The sequence below is a fragment of the Dermacentor variabilis genome, chromosome 10 (genome assembly GCF_050947875.1).
Source record: "Dermacentor variabilis isolate Ectoservices chromosome 10, ASM5094787v1, whole genome shotgun sequence".
Lineage (NCBI taxonomy): Eukaryota > Metazoa > Arthropoda > Arachnida > Ixodida > Ixodidae > Dermacentor > Dermacentor variabilis.
This window is the reverse complement of record NC_134577.1, coordinates 92,808,021-92,825,954: the sequence shown is the minus strand read 5'-3', so window position 1 is coordinate 92,825,954 and position 17,934 is coordinate 92,808,021. Positions and strand designations below refer to the sequence as shown.

Below are 17,934 nucleotides of genomic sequence, written 5' to 3'. Positions count from 1 at the left end.
CATTAAATTTACACAAGTTAATTCTTTGATTCCCTAGCCTAAGCCAGGACCTGGCGGATCGCGTCCGCACGTGGACCAACAATTTTCCTACCTAGGCTAATAATCCCTAACATAGTGCAATACCTGGCCCACCAGCGGCAGAAGTGAAGCAGGCATTAAGCACTCCCCATACGTGGGCCGATACCAAAGATAGTGCAGTGCCGGGCCGACCCGCGGTAGAGGTCAAGCAGACGTTAAGCACTCCCCATACTTGGGCCGATGCCGGAGATAGTGCCATGCCGGGCCGACCCGCGGCGGAGCAGCAACAGGCGTTAAGCACTCCCAATACATGGGCCGATCCCAAAGATTGTGCAATACCGGCCCCACCCGCGACGGAAGTGAAGCAGGTGTTAAGCACTCCCCATGCGTGGGCCGATCCCGAAGATTGTGCAATACCGGCGCGATCCGTAACGAAGGTGAAGCGGGCGTTAAGCACTCCCCATACGTGGGCAGATCCCGAAGATAGTGAAAGGCCGACCCGCGGCAGAAGTGAAGCAGGCATTAAGCACTTCCCATACGTGGACCGATACCGAACATGGTGCAATGCTGACCCGACCCGTGGCAGAAGTCTAGGAGGCGCTAAGCACTCCCCATACGTGGGCTGATCCCGAAGAGAGTGCAATACCGGGCCGACCCGCGGCAGAAGTGAAGCAGGCATTAAGCACTCCACATACGTGGCCCTAAGATGATGCAATACCGGGCCGACCCGCGGCAGATGTGAAGCAGGCGTTAAGCACTCCCCTAACGTCGACCGATCCCGAAGATGGTGCAATACCGGGCCGACCCGCTGCAGAAGTGAAGCCGACGTTGAGCACTCCGCATGCGTGGGCAGGTCCCGAAGATAGTGAAATACCGGGCCGACCCGCGGCAGAAGGGAAGCAAGCGTTAAGCACTCCACATACGTGGGCAGCTCCCTAAGATGATGCAATACCAGGCCGACCCGCGGCAGATATTAAGCCGGCGTTAAGCACGCCCCATGCGTGGGCAGGTCCCGAAGATAGTTAAATACCGGGCCGACCCGCGGCAGAAGGGAAGCAGGCGTTAAGCATTCCCCATACGTGGACCGATCCCGAAGATGCTGCGATGCCGGGCCGAGCCGCGGCAGAAGTCAAGTAGGCGCAATACTCCCCATACGTGGGCCGATCCCGAAGTTAGCGCAATACCACGTATTTCGTCTAAGTTTCTATATTAACTGAATCACTTATATCAATACTAAATAATAAAGGACCTTATACACATTCCTGTTGGACACCATGTCTGACGTATAGTCAGATTTCGCGTTACCGATGGCTACACATTGAACGCGGTCGCTCAAATAATTAGTGACTAAAGTAAGCGCTGTGTCACACACCATAGTGTTATTGCTTATTAATAATTGTCATATGATTTAGTCAAGTAAACACCTTCGTGAAATCTATGTATATTCCGATTATAATTGTTTCTTTTCTTTGCTTCCAATAATGAATTCTTTCTCTCAGAACCTCCTCTGTCTACAAACTCTGTCGACGACATTCGTTAGGAGCCAACCTGGTCGCAAGTAATTAGTCTATATTTATAAAATAAATCACCACCCTTCCACTGCTGTGAAAAGGGGTGCAAGCGAAGCTCGGGATCCGCGGCTCTTCTTTGTAACGTCTCGGCTTCGCGCTCCCTCAGGGCGAGGTCGGCACTTCGACGACGAGCTCTTTCTCGAATGAATTCCCGGTGGCGTTCATCAAACACCGAACGTTCTTATGCCGAACGCACGACACGCGTTCCCGCTGCTGTTTCTTCAACGCAGGATGCTCTCCGGCAGAACGAATCAAAGGCAGCGTCCCCATCTCACAGCCGTGCCTTAACTCACGGGAAACGGCGGGCGCGAGGCGAGCGAACACGAGATCACACGTTTTCCCTCCTCCTCCGTAGGAAGAGGACACCTGTGACTGGCTCGCGCTTTGCGCTGCGGCTACTTCTTCATGCATATAAAAATCCGCTTTAAAGGGCGCGTGGGATTTTCCAAAAGAGGCTGCGCAAGTGCGTAGTGTTGTTGCTACCTTCGATCCCGTACCTGAATGGATTTTGCGTCTGGACGCTTGTGTTCGTTTGCCAGAATTTTGACCTGCCATTCATGTGTGCATTTGTTTCTCATGTATGTTCAAAGGTAATGCAACAATCTTGGATTTACACTATACTCATGATTCCATGCAACAATGAAAAAAAAATGCCGACAGTGGCTAAATGGTGTAGCGTGGTAGTCTAGCAATCCGGAGGCTGGTGGTTCGAATCCTCGATCCGACACGCAATTATTATTTTCGCGCGGCTTGGGCTTTTTTTTTTTTTGTACTGCAACACCAACACGAACGCAGACATGAGTGAGGCACAACAAACTTCGCCTGCAAAACCAAGGAGGCACGTAAACATTATTCATTCCAGTCCCAAGAAGAAAATTGGCAACACAGATACAGGTCTGTGGCTATTAAATGCTTCTTTGGGGCCTGATATATACAACACGACTACTTTAGCATTTTTTACAGCGAAAGCTGTATACGACTCACTTACCCTAGTTTTCTCGGCGTCCGGCAACAGAAACGGACTTAGCGATTTCTGACAAACCCATACGGGTGCAGTGCGGCGGCGCAGATGTCAAAATTCGGAACAGATGAGAACGCTCGCCGTGAACAACAGCGTGACGTCAAGGTTATCGCAGCGTATAAGCAGGAGAGGTATCAGCGCTAAAAACATCTGCGTTATCGATAGTGCGGACACGTATAGTTCGTACACCCGAAGAATAACATGCGTACGAGGAGCGCCGAAGGGAACAGCAACGAAATTGTAAACGGCGTCGGTGCGAAACGACCAGAAGAGCGTTCCCGCGATGCTGAACGAAAACGACAATCGGGAGCCCGGTCACCTCCAAGCGAGCATTGACGCCAGACTCGCAACGCTAAAATTGACAACCATTCGACTCTGTGAAGTTGGAATGGCAGCGAAAGCATTTTGCTCTTCGTTTGAGAGCTTGGACTGTCGTCAGCTTTCGCTGCCATTCCATCTTCACATAGTGGAATGGTTGTCATTTTTATTTCAAGCGGAAACGCGCCTCTTTGGAGAGTGAGATTGTACATGCTAGCGAATACAGGACAGATAACGTAAATCACAGGCTCCATCTTCTGACCAAATAGTATTAACTCTTCCTAATCTTCATGTCTAAAAATATTTTTAAACCTTTTGAATTGGTGCATTCAGGAAGGGAAAAAGTGTTTATATGGCGATTTAAGTAATCGTTAAATTTGTTTGTTCCTTCATTATTGCCGTAATTCACACCATCAATCGTAATATTATCTGGAGTATTTTTCTTAGCGCAACTTAATAGTGAAATTAGTTTACTCCAATGAAGCCTTTGTTTAGTATTGCCGTTCAACATATTAGAGAGATAGCTATTCTTAGCTTGTTACTATGATGTGTTAACCACCCTTATTCACTCTTAAATGTGTAAATTATTTTACAGCGTACGGCCTACCAAATGCAACCTTGAAACGCGTAAGAGCCGATTGGTATAAAACATTTGCGTCAGCCACCAGTATCGTTCTCACGCATTTGAAGTCTAGCAGACTGGAATCACTGATGTGTCTACGATAGCCTTCGGTATACGAGGCGATGGTGTTGCTCAACACAGCGATCACTGCGGTTGGTACACTAGCATGATGCTCAGACCCAGGACATTTCCTTCAGTTTCCTTTTTTCGCCACCACTTGGGGTACCAGCCTTTAGGATTACGAAAATCGCGCCATGACGTATGTCATGATGCACAACTAAAAAAAAAACGCATAATAAAGGGAAGCACGCCCTGAGACTGTCGTTCCCCCTCGGTACATGGAAACGAGTGCGTTTATGTATCAGCGTTATCTCGAAGACGGCCAACTACTTGCTTTTCTGGCAATTAATCGACGATTTTGTTGGACCCCTAGGCAGACAGCATGTTGGCATTTCGGAGAGATGTCTTGCCGAGATAACGGCTCCCGCAAAGCTTCCGATGAATATTTTTTCTTGACCGGTCATTTTTTGTATTTCTGCAACACGGTGGCTACGGGCTTGCTGATAGCCTTCTGTTTCAAAGGTTTCCTATAGAACTGCCGAGACCCATTGTTTATGAAGAAGCTTTAACTCGAGCCTATCTCCGGTGGCAGCTACTCAAATACGTGTAAAACCTAGGAATGCTTTTATGAGAAAAGCGCCGAAATGATTCGAAACAAATTTGCATGCATGTAAGAGAGGAAGTTAAATTGCAGAGACCACGGCGTAAACAGAATTGTCATTTAGACAATGGAATTTTTCACATGTATTGGAGGAAATCAGTAAACTTGAAGAAAAAGGTTTACAAATCCGCAACTCAGCCATGCAAAAGAAATACGCATATTTATAAACCGCATACGTTGGAGAATCAAAAGCGAAAAAATCTTATGCGCGAATTTACAACTTATGCAAATTTGTCACAATGTTTGGAAGCGTGTTGCTATTGCAACAATAACAAATTCATTAGTGGTATTTTCAGGGTCGCCTATAATATATCATTGCTGTCAGCTTGAGGTGTATTATTAAGCGCAGTTTGAAGAATTGTGATATCGTTTTTTAGTTGCTGAGGTAGAGTTCTACACGTCAAATTTTGTTTCTTGAAATGTTGCGATTTTTTTTTTACGGAAAGAAAGTAGGCAGTTTCATTAAAATACCGCTTTTCAAAATCACAACATTTTAATGTTTTCTTTTAAATTCAACATAATTGATAATTTTGGTGCAGTGGTTGCTCTGAAAAGCGATGGCCGATTTCACATGTATTCCGATATGAGCCCCCGAGATAAAGCGGTAAAGGACATCAAAATTGCTGCCGTATACCGATCCGCAGGTAGTGGGCTCTAAGCGACAATTCTTATTAAAAAGAGAATATTTCAAAATGTTACTGCAGAACACATCTCATGATGACTGTCGATAGTAATGCCTATAGCATTCCAGCGTGTAGCAACGCGCCATATTTCTGAAGTCGTGTTTGTTTTACATATGTAGCTCTAATTCTGAGACTTCCGTTGGTTTGTTTATGTGTGGCCTTATCCGGTGCCATCTCATGTTGGTATATCATTCACTTGCCATATTAAGGCTTGACCATAGCGGCATAAAGACGACTGTGCGACGCCGACGCACCAACGACTATGCAATCGGAAGGAATGACGTCGATGGAGTGACAAAGGCGGTATGACTACAACGGGATGGTTACAATCAGGTGACCATTCTTAAATGATGACGTTAGTATAGCGACGTCAACGTGACGACACCAACGTGAGGGCAAATGGATGACGATGAGTGTATGACGTCAATGGCGTGACGACGGTGGTATGACGAGACGCGGTTGACTAAGCTGGAATGACGATGCTGCAACGACCACGACGGCGTACCTAGGGGACCGAGCTAATAGACAGCTTGGCCCCCTGGATGGGTATAGAAGGCGTGACGACGACGGCACGATGACAGTCAGATAACAAAGCATCAATGGCGATGACTGAACGACAATGGCGGCATCACGACCATGACATAATGGCCCAAGATGCTAGACAACTTTCGACATTTTGTCGGTGAAAAAGTCTAGACAGGTAGACACGATAGATCGATAGGTTCAAAATGCCTGAAGCAGGCAAATAATGGTTATCGCGTTAAAGGATTAGTACTGCAAAAGTATGTCCGAAGTTTAAGTTGATTTTCCTTAGGCGAGGAAACAAATGCGGAGCTTTGGAATTTAGAACACTGCACGGGCCCGGGCTGGGCCGAAAGCCCGGGCCCATCCTAGCCAGTGGGCCGTGCTAGGTCCGGGTATGCAATTGCTGACTCGGGCCGGATCGGGCTCGGACCTAGGGGCTTCGGGTCGGGCCCGGGTTAGGCCCGGACATGCTATTTGCAACTAAAAAACTAATGGCAATAAAAATTGCACGCTTAAGACTGAAGACAATGAAGAACTGCACGCTTAAGACTGAAGACAATGAAGAGCTGCATGCTTAAGACTGAAGATAATAAGAACTGTACTCTGCATAGATTAGGGAAAATTAGCGGCGCTCTACGGCCGCGGAGAAAACGGTACAATGCAGTGATCACTGCGCTGTCACTGCTCTTTTTAATGCGATCGGCCTTCTTTGCCTGCTTAAGGCACTTCTTTATCTATCTATCTATCTATCTATCTATCTATCTATCTATCTATCTATCTATCTATCTATCTATCTATCTATCTATCTATCTATCTATCTATCTATCTATCTATCTATCTATCTATCTATCTATCTATCTATCTATCTATCTATCTATCTATCTATCTATAGTGCGCTTTGAGCTAGCTGTTTTATTTTTACTGAGGAAGAAAACTGTTTTATCAAGAACTTTAGGTTCAGTGCCTTCATTTCAGTTTCTTAGGTAAAACGTCAAGTCTGCAAAACGTAACGAAAGCAAAACAAGACCATCAGCGCCATTGTGTACGCGTCGCTCCTACGTCACGGCTCGAGACAATTGAAGGAATGTCAAAAACAGAGCCCCAGAATAAAGTGCTGGTTACGATGGCAACGAATCTTCATCAAACACGACGTGTTAGCTATAGGCTTGAAAAAAAAAGGTTAGTAATAATAAGGAAATCGTGATCTTCAGTATCTTCAAGTCCGCCTGGTCAGTGCCTCCTCTACTTTTTTTTTTCAATGCCAGCCAGATGCGGCCAATCCGACCATTCATCACCCTCTCCAACCGTCCTTTCCTACTCTCCTCCGTCGGCTAGTGTTCGTCGCGGCGGTGAGTACCATCTGGGTGGCGCCTCACAGCGGAAGTCGGAGGAAGACTGACAGACGTGTTATAACCTGACACATATGCAGGGACGGGGCGCCTATCACTTCTCATCGGGAACGTCAGCGGCGCACTCTCAGACGCCCGCGTTACGCAAGCAGGCGTAGCTAAATTAGTCGTACCTAATGCATTAGTCGTACCTAAAGCCCCTTCATAATTTGAAAGTAGCGACACTCTCCTCCTCACGGCGCTTTTCTCCTCGATTCTCCTCGCCCGCCGGCTGCGCACGACGCGCTATTCCTCCTGGGCTCCCGCGAACGGGCCGCAGGATTCTATGGCGGCGTGTTATTTTGGGCCAGTTGCGCGCCCCAGTGGGGTTGAAAATTTTGAGAAATGCTAATAACAGCATCGATAATGCTGGAGGCAACGTTTATGAGAGGTTGCTTTTTTCTTAAAGCCGTATGAACGGGGTATACCGATGTAAAGGGAGCTTTGAGGCGAGTTCTATACTCCCGACAATTTTTCTGCCACATGATCAGATGCTTTACTTCGTGCGTCTGATCTAGTATTGCTTGTGACACATCCCTTTGTGTGTGGCTTAATAAGCGAAAGCCTTAGACCTCTGTTTCAAGGTCCAGTTGTGAGCTACAGAAAATATCACGTGACCGAAGGAAGGCGGGAAGCGAACCAAAATATGCGCAGCCGCGTATAAGAGATGATTACTGATTAGCAAAGTAATGATTGATTAGTGATGGGATTAAGATGAATTCGGGTGTGTTAAGGAGGATTAAGGTGGATTAAGATGAATTCGGGTGTATTAAGGAGGATTAAGGTGGATTAAGGTGCATAAAGGAGATCTAGGTTGGATTAAGGTCGATGAGGTTAATTGGGATGGATAAGGTGCGTTGATGTGCATTGAGGATGATTATAGTGGATTTTGGTGGATTAAAGTGCATGAAGAAGGATAAGGGTGGATTAAGAGGGATTAAGGTGAATTAAAGAGGATTATGGTGAGCTAGGGTGGATTAAAAGTTAATGCGGAAGCATTACGGTTGATTAAGGAGGATTAAAGTGCATTAAGGAGGACTTTCGTGGATAATGGTGGATTAAAGTGAATGAAGGAGGATTGAGGTCGATGAATGTGCATTAGGAGGATTATGGTAGACTAATCAGTCTTAATACTCAATGAACCCCAATGCACCTTAGTCCACCCTAATCCACCTTAATGCTCCTTCATCTACCTTAATACTCCCAACCCACCTTAATACAACCTAATCAACCTACATCGCCCCTAATGCACCTTAGCCTACCCTATGCGGTCTTAATCCTCGTTTATCAACACTAATCCACCATAATCCGCCTTAATCCTCCTTAATCTTTATTCACGCACCTTAATCCCACTTAATCCTGCTTAATGGTCCCAATCTACCTTAATACACCCTAATCCGCCTCTATCATACTTAATCCAGCTTGTGGTATCATAAAAACGGCATAACTATCTTCAGGGTTCTTGCTGCAGTTATATGCGCAACAGCCCGGCAAAGCCCTAGCACATAGATCACGAAACACAGCGTACAACGTTCGCTACGCCGAGCTAAAGCGCCGAGCCAGCCGTGCTCAGGAGGAAAATGGCGCGAACGAAAAAGAAAAACACTAGCAAAACTCAAGATCCGCGCGTTTCCAAGGACAACGGCAGGGAGACCAATCGTCGTGCAGAAAAATGGGGGCAAAACTGGTTGCCGCGGGGGAACGCGCAAGGGGCGAGGAGGAGGAGAGGAGGTAGCGCGGCGGCGGCAGAGTTCGAAGAGTGTCGCTACTTTCAAATTATCGAGGGACTTTAGTCGTACCATCTGGGCAGCGTCGCATTGCGGCAACCCGCTGAACTAAGGCGCACCAATGACTTCCATTGTGGAGTGAGCGATTGCACTAGCATTAAAAAAAAAAAAAGAACAGAGGAGGTGCCTGGTCAGTGTCAGGGCCTTAATATTTCCATTTTTTTCCTCCGGGAAAACAACAAACACAAAAGGAAAAAAATATACAAATCCCACATACTGTGGCAATCGACGTAATCGAGGCTTTCTGTGCTGTTTGCTTTTATTGACGATAAGTAACGGTGATGCTGACGGCGAATGTTTTAATTTCTTCGAAGTTTTGTCCAACATAATAGTGGTGAGTTCATATTAAACGTTACCTTGCATGCACCACTGCTGTTTGTCCACGTAGTATACATAACACAAAGGGAGAGGTGTTTGCTTGAAGCGTTGTTGTGCGCCACATTTCATAAATTGTTAGAGGGTTGAGCATTGTCATTGCCTCACATGGCACATCGCATCGTGGCAGAAGCACGAAACTTTAATTCAGGTATTGGGCTATACATGCCAAAACTGCAATCGGATAAAGAGGCAGGCCGTAGTGGCGCACTCCGGATTAATTTTGGCACCGTGGTGTTCTTTAACTGGTCCCTCATTAAAAGTACGCGAGCGTTTTTTATTTCACCCCCGTCGAAATGCGGCTGTCTCGGTCAAATCCATGACTTCGAGCAATGCCATAGCCGCAAAGGTATCGCGGAGAGCACAAAAGTGTTGATTTGACGTGCGACCGCTTCCGTTGGGTCGCCTAGGCTCTGCGGTGCGCTTTAATTAATGCGGGTCTGCTTCTGCATACCCTGCGTAAGTTGTCTGCTAGGCATAGTTGCACGGTTTTATTTTTCATAAATAGCAGAGACGCACCGTACCGTTTAAGTATATCCAGCGTTTCCTTGCCTTCTCATGTCACCTTTTCCCTATACCCCCCCCCCCCCCTTCGTCTTCACGCTTCCTCACGGCGAGGTCGGCACATCGACGGCGTACCCTTTCTCGAGAGAATTCCCGGCTGCCTTCAACAAGCACCGCCAGTTCGAACGAACGCACAACGCGCGACCCACTCCCGCTGCCGTTCGTTCAACGCAGCCTGCTCTTCGGCAGAAAGAACCAAACACGTCCTCCCCATGTGACTGCCAGATTTGAAACGGCGGGAAACGGAGGACGCGAGGCGAGTGAACACGAGATCACACCCTTTCCCACCTCCACAGGAAGGGGACACCTGTGATTGGTTTGCGCATTGCGCTGCGTCTATTTCTTCATGCATATAAATCTCCGCTTAAAATGGCTGAATTGGTTAACGTGGTGGTCTTGATACCCGAAGGTCGGTGGTTCGAATCCGCAGCCCGACAAGCAGTCTTTATTTTCGTGTGGCTTCAGTTTTAACAGCGGAGCTGTTTAAGCTTTCATTCTGCAGTGGAGCGTTACTAGAAAACTCTACCCAGCTGCGCACCGCCTCGCGTTGCCTAGCAACCACCTGTGAGAGCACCGAGCAACGTAACCTCCTCGCACCCCACGCGCGTAGGGCGGAGTCGTGACGTCACAGGCGAGTAAAAGCTCGGAACCACCGGCACAGCGATACACCTCTCGCCTCTTCTACTCCGTGCAGACGTGGTGCTGCCATGGGAAGGCTGAAGAAAGTCCGGATGCCCGAAGAAGAAGCGGCTTACCAGGAAGAAAGCCGTACTGCCAAGCGAAAAGCGATGCGTCGCCGCCGAGCTGATCCGGAACACCGCGTCGAAGCAGCGGCTGAGTAGAGGCGACGCCAAGTCGAGGATTCCGGAATTCACTCCAGGGAACGCGAGAGTCGGCGCCTGAACGCTCGACATCGCTGAGAAAGCGATCCTGGCCTGCGACTGCTAGAAAACTTCCAGCGTCAAGCCCGCCGAGACAACTTAGCAAAACGAAGCATAACCTCGCTAAACCTACAAACAACTTAGCCTCCCCCCCCCCCCAAGCCTACCATAACCTCGCAAAACCTGGAAACGACTTAGCTAAGCCTGCCAACAACTTAGCAAAAGCTAGCATAACCTCGCAAAATCTACAACGAACTCGGACAAGCCACGCAAAATCTATGGGATCAGAAGCTCCGCTTTTGACTCCAGCCTTGCACCACTAGTGGAAGCTGCGCACGTTTTTTTTTTTTTTCGTACGGCAACGCAGACGCTGACACGAGTGCGGCAATGCAAGCTTGATATTTCGGTGATAGTTGTAACGAAAACGAAATAAACGCAGCCGCATCTGTGGGCGTGTCTCGACTTCGAAGCTGCTCAAACGCTCCACGTGGCTTCAAGGACATTATTCGATATGGAAGCGTACAAACACACAAAGGACACAGGGAGGGAGCAAGCTGAGAACTGCCACCGAGAGGGGTGCAACGCCTGCCTACTCTGTCGGGAGGAGGGAATGAAAAGAGAAGGTAGGAAACAAAGGAATAGGAAAGAAAATGGGAAATAGGCAAATGACAGAGACACGGGCACAAGGAAGTAGGAACACGGAGAAAATGTGTATAAACGAGAGGCCAAATCAGTTTTCTGCATGAAAGTTAGCAAGGCTCCATATGCCTGGTCGCGTTGAATAGCACTCCCTCTCGGAAACAGGCAATCGTCAAGGGTCGTGCACTTCAGTCCAATGAGTCCATATTTCTTAACTAGCAGTGCACGTTGTGGGCCTAACGCGGGACACTCCAACATAAGGTGTTCAAGTGTCTCACAGAAGCCACAAGACGTGCACGACGGAAAGTGAACACGTCCTTGACGATAAAAGCGTTACAGCACCAATACAGAGCCAACTCTTAATTTCACTAAGAGAGCTCTGGCGCTACGAGGCAAGCCACGAACACAGGCGCCCTTACCCCTCGCCCAGTACAGGATAGCCAACCGGAGATAATCTCTGGTTAACCTCTCTGTCTTTCTTTTGCCTTTCTCTCTCACTCTCTATCCCTCTCTCTCACGAACACGGGGAGGGAATAAGCTGTTTGTAACACGGTCGTCTGGATGCTGCTTTAGGAGGGACCGGCAAATTAACACACGGGCGTTGTCAATCTTACAAAAAAATTCTCGGCAGTCACTCCCGTTGTGAGCACAGGTTGAAGCGAGGCGATCAGCCTCTTCATTTCCAGCAATACCCACGTGCGAAGGTATCCACAGGGCAATGAGGGACACCCTACGAGAAGTAATTTTGTTGGCGGACTCTAGTATACGGCGGAGAATCGAGCTATTGGCATCCTTTCTCAACTGCCTGCCAAGGGCAGCATGGGACTCTGCAAGGATGACGACCTTCGACGTGCTTATTTGTTCCTGTACGTACTTCAAAGCAACGTCGATCCCTGCCAGCTCCGCAGTTGTTGATGAGGATGGATGAGGTATTCTATACACCCTTCTTATGTCCGTCGAAGGGCAGAAGAAAGCTGCTGCAGCGCCTTGGGCGTCGCTGCTTACCGATGCCTCCGTAAATACTTTATGATGGTCTCCATATTTTTCAAATAAGTGCAGCTGGGCCAACTGGAATAGTGCCGAAACAGGCTGGTCAGACTTTTTGTGTATCTCGGAAGTCGAAAGATAAATAGGGAAGGGGCATTTGTTGTTGTGCTCCTTCGGAGTTGTCAGTGAGTTAGTATCTTCTCAACTGCCAGCAAGGGTAATGAACAATGCTGCCATTTTCCCCATGCCTGAGAACGTTCGTTAATCAGTCGGTTAATAAGTGCTTGTCCATCTGACGCTCGGTGAAGACGCTCTGGGTTACATAACGCTCCCTTGTCTGCTTGCAGCCTCAGGGGCTGCTGGTGTGTTTCAGTGAGTAATGGAACAGAGCACGCCTCACGACATAATCCAAGGTCCCGTTCCATTTGAGACATCAAACTAGGCGGCGCGTTCAACACTGACAATGCATACGTCCTGCTAGAAAGTACATATGATTGATAAACCTGTAGTGCTGTCATCTGGTCACAGCGGTCGCCCCTAGCAGACAAGACGGCCACACATTTGAGTAGAGACTGCGATTTGCGCCCCACAGAGATGACGGCAGGGCGCCATTATAGGCGATCATCTATAATTGCGCCCAGGTAGCTGTGTTGCTGTAGCCAATCTATCAGTGCATCTCTGAGATATAGCTGGCTCATGGTTCGACGAGGGGGTCGTCTAGCATGATAAGCAGTTGCGGCTGACTTAGCAGGTGAAATCTGCAGACCAATTTCATCCATGTACTCTGATGTGACATCAAGAGCTCTCTGCAAAATTCCACGAAGACGTGGACAGTGGTGTGAAGGACCGCTGATCTATAGTGCGGTGTCATAAACATAGATTGTTATACCTATTGGAAAGTCACATTCTTGAGGCAATGGGCTTGCAAGTCCAGCAAGTACGCTGTTGAAGAAAAGCCGCGATAAGACGCTGCCTTGCGGGACACCACGCTATACAAGGCGAAATTCACTCGTTGCTCCTCCAACGCGCACTTTCATTTTACGCTCCGATTGAGAATGGCACACAAAACATATTGAGAGGCAGGAGCAGATACCGACGCAGAAAGCACAAGGTGCTATGCCGCCTTGTGGAACAGCGTCGCCGACGACGCCTGTGGTAGGCTTTGCTTGAGGCGTGCTCTCGGACGTGTCGCCGAGGCGCTCCTACATACGGTGCGGTTCGGCTCCCTGGTCTTCTGGTGGACGCTCGCACGATGTTAAGATAATCGCGAGGGTGTATATACCACGTGTAGTGTTTCAATGCACCGTTATCCAAAACTAAGGAAGCTTCGCTTGCAGGCATAACGGATGTATTCTGCCTGAATTTTTGTTGTATTTCTGGCTGAAAAAAAGTTTTTCATATACCTATAAAATGGAAGTGTAGTGCCTGTGGGCAATAAAAAATATTTTTTTCTTTATGGGTAATTTACTTTTGATATTTGTGACAATGTTTTTGAAACCGTAAGTACTAATTCAGGAATAAAGAATTGCTAGAATGACACAATGCATCCATTGCGAAGCTCCGGGTTCTGCAGTCTGGTGAAAGAAATTATTCGTAGCGTGATTGATAGGGAGCCAGCCTTTACTAACTTATTTCTGGTATTACGCAGAGGAGTTGAAGTAATAGGTGAGCGTTTCTTTGAATTTAGTGGCGTCTGAGGTGGCAGCGCTGGCATTGAAAAGGTAGCTGTAGTCCTTAGCAGTCCCTGGAATCAAAGATTTGAAATAGATGTTGGTTTGGCTTTGGATTGGTGATCGGTGCGGGATGACGCGTAGGATGGACGTTAAAACATTTGGTGTCTAAGGAGGGGGTTAGTGTAATATGCCTCGTCGAAAAGTCACAGTTTTAGATTGAGACGAGAAGCTAGTTCCTATAGACCAAAGTTTGCTTTCATTCTTCATACACTAGAATGCACGATGAGAGCAATTAGAAAACAATCGGAAGCGGGCTGTTCCGTTCTGCATATACTGAACAATATCTGCAACAGTTGCCGGGTTTCAGTCCCAAATTGAGCACGTATCAAACAAAAGCAGTGACGAGTGCAATAAGGAACACAATAATACGCCCACGAGGTCGCCGTTTCTCTAGGCCCTTTGGTTCAGCATGCTATAAGCCCTTTTGTTAAATGTCCCGAAACTGTACACTAAATTATGAGGGACACCATTTGCCGAAGGCATCAGTCACCGCCTATAAAATAGTAGACGAATTTCTTTGCATTTCGGCCCCGGCTCAATGTGGCAGCCAAGGCTGGGAAGCCAACCAGCAACCTAGTGCTGAGTTATTTGGAGCTCGTTACGTCTTAATGCGGGGCTCACATTTTTGCTTGGATATTGCTCCGCGACTATCTTTTTCATCAAGAAGCATCAGAGCCCTTGGCAGACGTGTCTGCCAGCCAAATGTGACGTTACACATGACCGTCCACTTGTTCACTTGCATGCGCAGTATGTTGCCTTTTCGGCTCGTATCTCACATTTGATCGCTCCTTTCCTCGTGTATTTCTTTTTTTTTCGCGCAACCGTTCATTGAAAAGCAAAGGACATCGAACGGAAATTTTCACTCGTCCACAGAACCTGCTTGGCGACAGACATACATCGGGCGCCGGACTAGTGACCGACCGTAAGGTAAGCTGGCCCCTCGCATCACCTGAGCAGGGGCGTCTCTGGTAGGCTAGGACAAACGACCTAAGTGCCACTCAATGCAATGCATTTCCTGCTAGCCTAAGTATGGTGCTTGTGCCGTATAAAGTAGAGCGTGGCTCAGGATGGACCCTCAGTGATCAAGAGGGACATGTGTCGATGCTCATCTGTTATGCTTGTATGCGTGATAGTAAAGGGTAGCCGAAATTACTTCATGCATAGTGGTTACGGAAATTAGCTTCATTTCAGTTACTGTGGGTGACTACTGTCGCGTCCTATGCCTGGTACTATTGTAGCGTGAGCGGGTAACGCCGGCTGAACCAAGTGGCTGCATTTTAAGCACGTGTAAGTAATCGTAGATACTTCTGTGAATGTAAAATTCTAGCTTTGGCTTCGAGGACTGAATTGCTTGCAATGCCCCTGTCTATAATTATTGGCGGTTTTCATTGCCATCTTCGCACCAACCGTCCTACGGTACCAGCGCGTCCGGAAAGAGGGTGGCCACGCGACAGGCGCGTTTTGATTCAAGCGACACATCGATAACTATGGATCGCGGTGATTCTATTTGAATATGTGCGGTGCATTGAGGTCATGGTGGCCGCCGTGTACCGGTCTGTACCATCGCCGTGTACGATCTCTACTGTACCAGACCGGCGATTTTCTGTTTCGCATAATCTTCCTCGCTTCTTGACCGATCTTTCAGTTCATGCGTCACATGTTTCTTGTGTTCTACCGCTTACTTTTCTTTTCAGCTGCATGCTCAGTACTTGATCTTCCTCTGACGCTGTTTTACAGAACTGCCATGGCGGACCAGCCCTCAAGCAGCCGACAGCTCAGCACATCCCCCTCCACCGTAGTTACGTTCCGCAGTTTCCGGACCTCGAGTTCTGAGTCCTCCGAGCATTCGAGGCGCGTGTGTCTCACCGCTTCCGCGGAAGGAGACGACGAAGTAGTTTTGTTCAGCGCCCAGGGGACCGTCAAACGCGAGCCTGGAGCCGAAGGCCTCACTCTCTCTCAGAACGAGGTGCTCGCCGGCGAAGGTGGCTCCAGTACTACGACGACTGCACCCCGACGAGCTGGCCCGTCTCCCGATCGTCCCCAGCACTCGTCTGGCGCCAGCCCGCGCAAAGGGGTTAAGGCGGCGGCTCTGAGCCGCTTGCGCCAGAAGGTTCACAGTGGGCCCGAAACCCAAGGCGCCGGGCACATCGAGTACGAGCCCATCGATGACACTGAGCTGGAACCCGAAACTGGCGTAACGCCCGAGGACCAGCGTTTTAAAGTACGCGCTCCCTCCCGGTCATCCGACACCTCGGACGACGACTTCCATCCCTATGGGGCCCGGCATCACAGGTGGTTTGAAAGACCCAAATGTCGCATTTTTTTGCTGGCGATCATATGCCTTGTCTTCGTGACTGCCATCATTGCCACTGTTATCGCTGTCATCCACAGCCTGCAACCGACGCCGGCCACCCCAATACCGCTACCTCCGTGGCTTCCGTGGCGCAATCGTACGGATGACAACGGGCTCCCGCGCCTACTGCTTTGGTATCCACGTGTATCGCGAAATGATCCACTATCTCTGAGCGTAGATACCGACGCTGGAACCTGGAACGACACAATTCAGTGCGAGCTCGATGGACGTGATGTCGAAGTATGCGAGATCACCAACGACCGGCGCCGCCTGGTGAGGAGTGATGCAGTCGTCTTTTATGCTGAGCACTTGGACCAGTACGATATGCCTGCCCAACGTGCGGCTCCTCAGATGTGGGTATTCTGGGCGCGGGCCCATCTGCCGCCCATGGGAAAGGGAGGACGGTTCGTCAATTCATCCCTCTCTCTTCCACTGGTGACGAACTTGTTCAACTGGACTATGGGCCGCCGTGAAGACGCAGACGTTGTGATCCCGTACAAGACGTGGCGTTGCGACGCGTCCGCAGACGACTACCAGTCTCGCCCTACCGAGCAGCCGCGAAGAGACGTAGCGTGGTTAGTGGATGACTGTGAGGAAAACCGGTTCGAAAGCGAAGTTCTCCACAGCACCGTCGATGGTAAGGGCACCGTCTACATCCGCCTCTTTCCAGCTTGCGGAGCGTCCGAGTGCGGCTCCCCGTCGGAGTGCATCGGCTACATCGCCCAGCGGTATCACTTCCTAGTGGTCTCCCTGGAGCCCGTGTGCTTCCAGAGCGCGTACGAGCTCATCTATGACGCGTTCGAGTACGACGTCGTTCCCGTCGTCCTGACACCACCCGGTGCAACACTGGAAGTGCCAGAGCATTCAGTTGTGAGCTCGGCCGGGCTGCATGGTAAGGGCCAACTGGCCAAGTACCTGCGAACCTTGCTTGACAACCCTGAAAAATACAACAGCTACTTTGCATGGAAGCGGAAGTGCTCCGTTGTAACTGCGGTCAAGTTGCTGTGTCCCCTGTGTCACGCACTTTGGGAGACTCCGATGCGACGGCCGCCGCATCCGAACGTCCTCGAGTGGTGGACGCGCCGCACCAACTGCCGGGACGAGCCACTCTTCGGCCTGGACTCTGAGTTCATACAGGAGCTGTGAAACCGGGAATTCGCATTGTGCTCGAGACTAACCTGTGCCTCTTCTGGCCCTTGTTTTTGTTCTCCTGGGCAGTTTTTATTGTACTCTGGTAATTTATATGCGCTAGCCGTTGTACTTTTCGTGCAGTCGGTGCTGTTTACGGCCCTCTGTTCGTTCGCGATACACTTTTACACGTATTTCTGTGCAGAATAAACTTTTTAGCCCACAACTCCTCTCCGTCTTTTCTTGGCGTACTGTTGAGAACGCATCGTCGGTCATAGTTTGCCCGCAGCGTTATCATCCTACAAGCATGCGAAACCAACAGTGACGTGACACAACTGATAGCGAATGTAGGTCAGTGACGCGCTGTGATCGACACAGTTTAGCATGCTGCTTCAATGCGAACATCGCCTTCGGTTGACTGGTAGTAGCTTCAGCAGTGGGCTCAACACAGGCGGTTCGCGTGTGTGTTCTCTAGCCAATTCGTCGCTGTTCGCAGCCGGTGTTGACCAACCAGGCGGTCGCTGCACCAACGATATAGCATAGAGAAAGAAATTATACAAGAGGGGACACTCGGCGGAAACTGGGAACAGAAACTAGTCACGCTAGTATTAACGCTGATT

General features: G+C 49.0%; 1 protein-coding gene across 2 annotated transcripts in view; it reads left to right on the top strand.

The window, feature by feature from the left end:
• LOC142560822 (alpha-(1,3)-fucosyltransferase 4-like) overlaps nucleotides 1–17,540 on the top strand; it is a 51,211-nt gene extending 33,671 nt beyond the window's left edge. The window contains exons 1-2 of one of the 2 annotated variants that reach the window (XM_075673191.1): nucleotides 14,677–14,760; nucleotides 15,571–17,540. In XM_075673191.1, coding sequence (XP_075529306.1) covers nucleotides 15,578–17,332 — 1,755 coding nt within the window. In that variant the 5' untranslated portion in view covers nucleotides 14,677–14,760; nucleotides 15,571–15,577 and the 3' untranslated portion in view covers nucleotides 17,333–17,540. Of the gene's footprint in view, nucleotides 1–14,676; nucleotides 14,761–15,570 lie in introns of those variants that run through there. The other variant, XM_075673192.1, reaches the window with a different exon arrangement.
• Nucleotides 17,541–17,934: the final 394 nt, after the last annotated feature.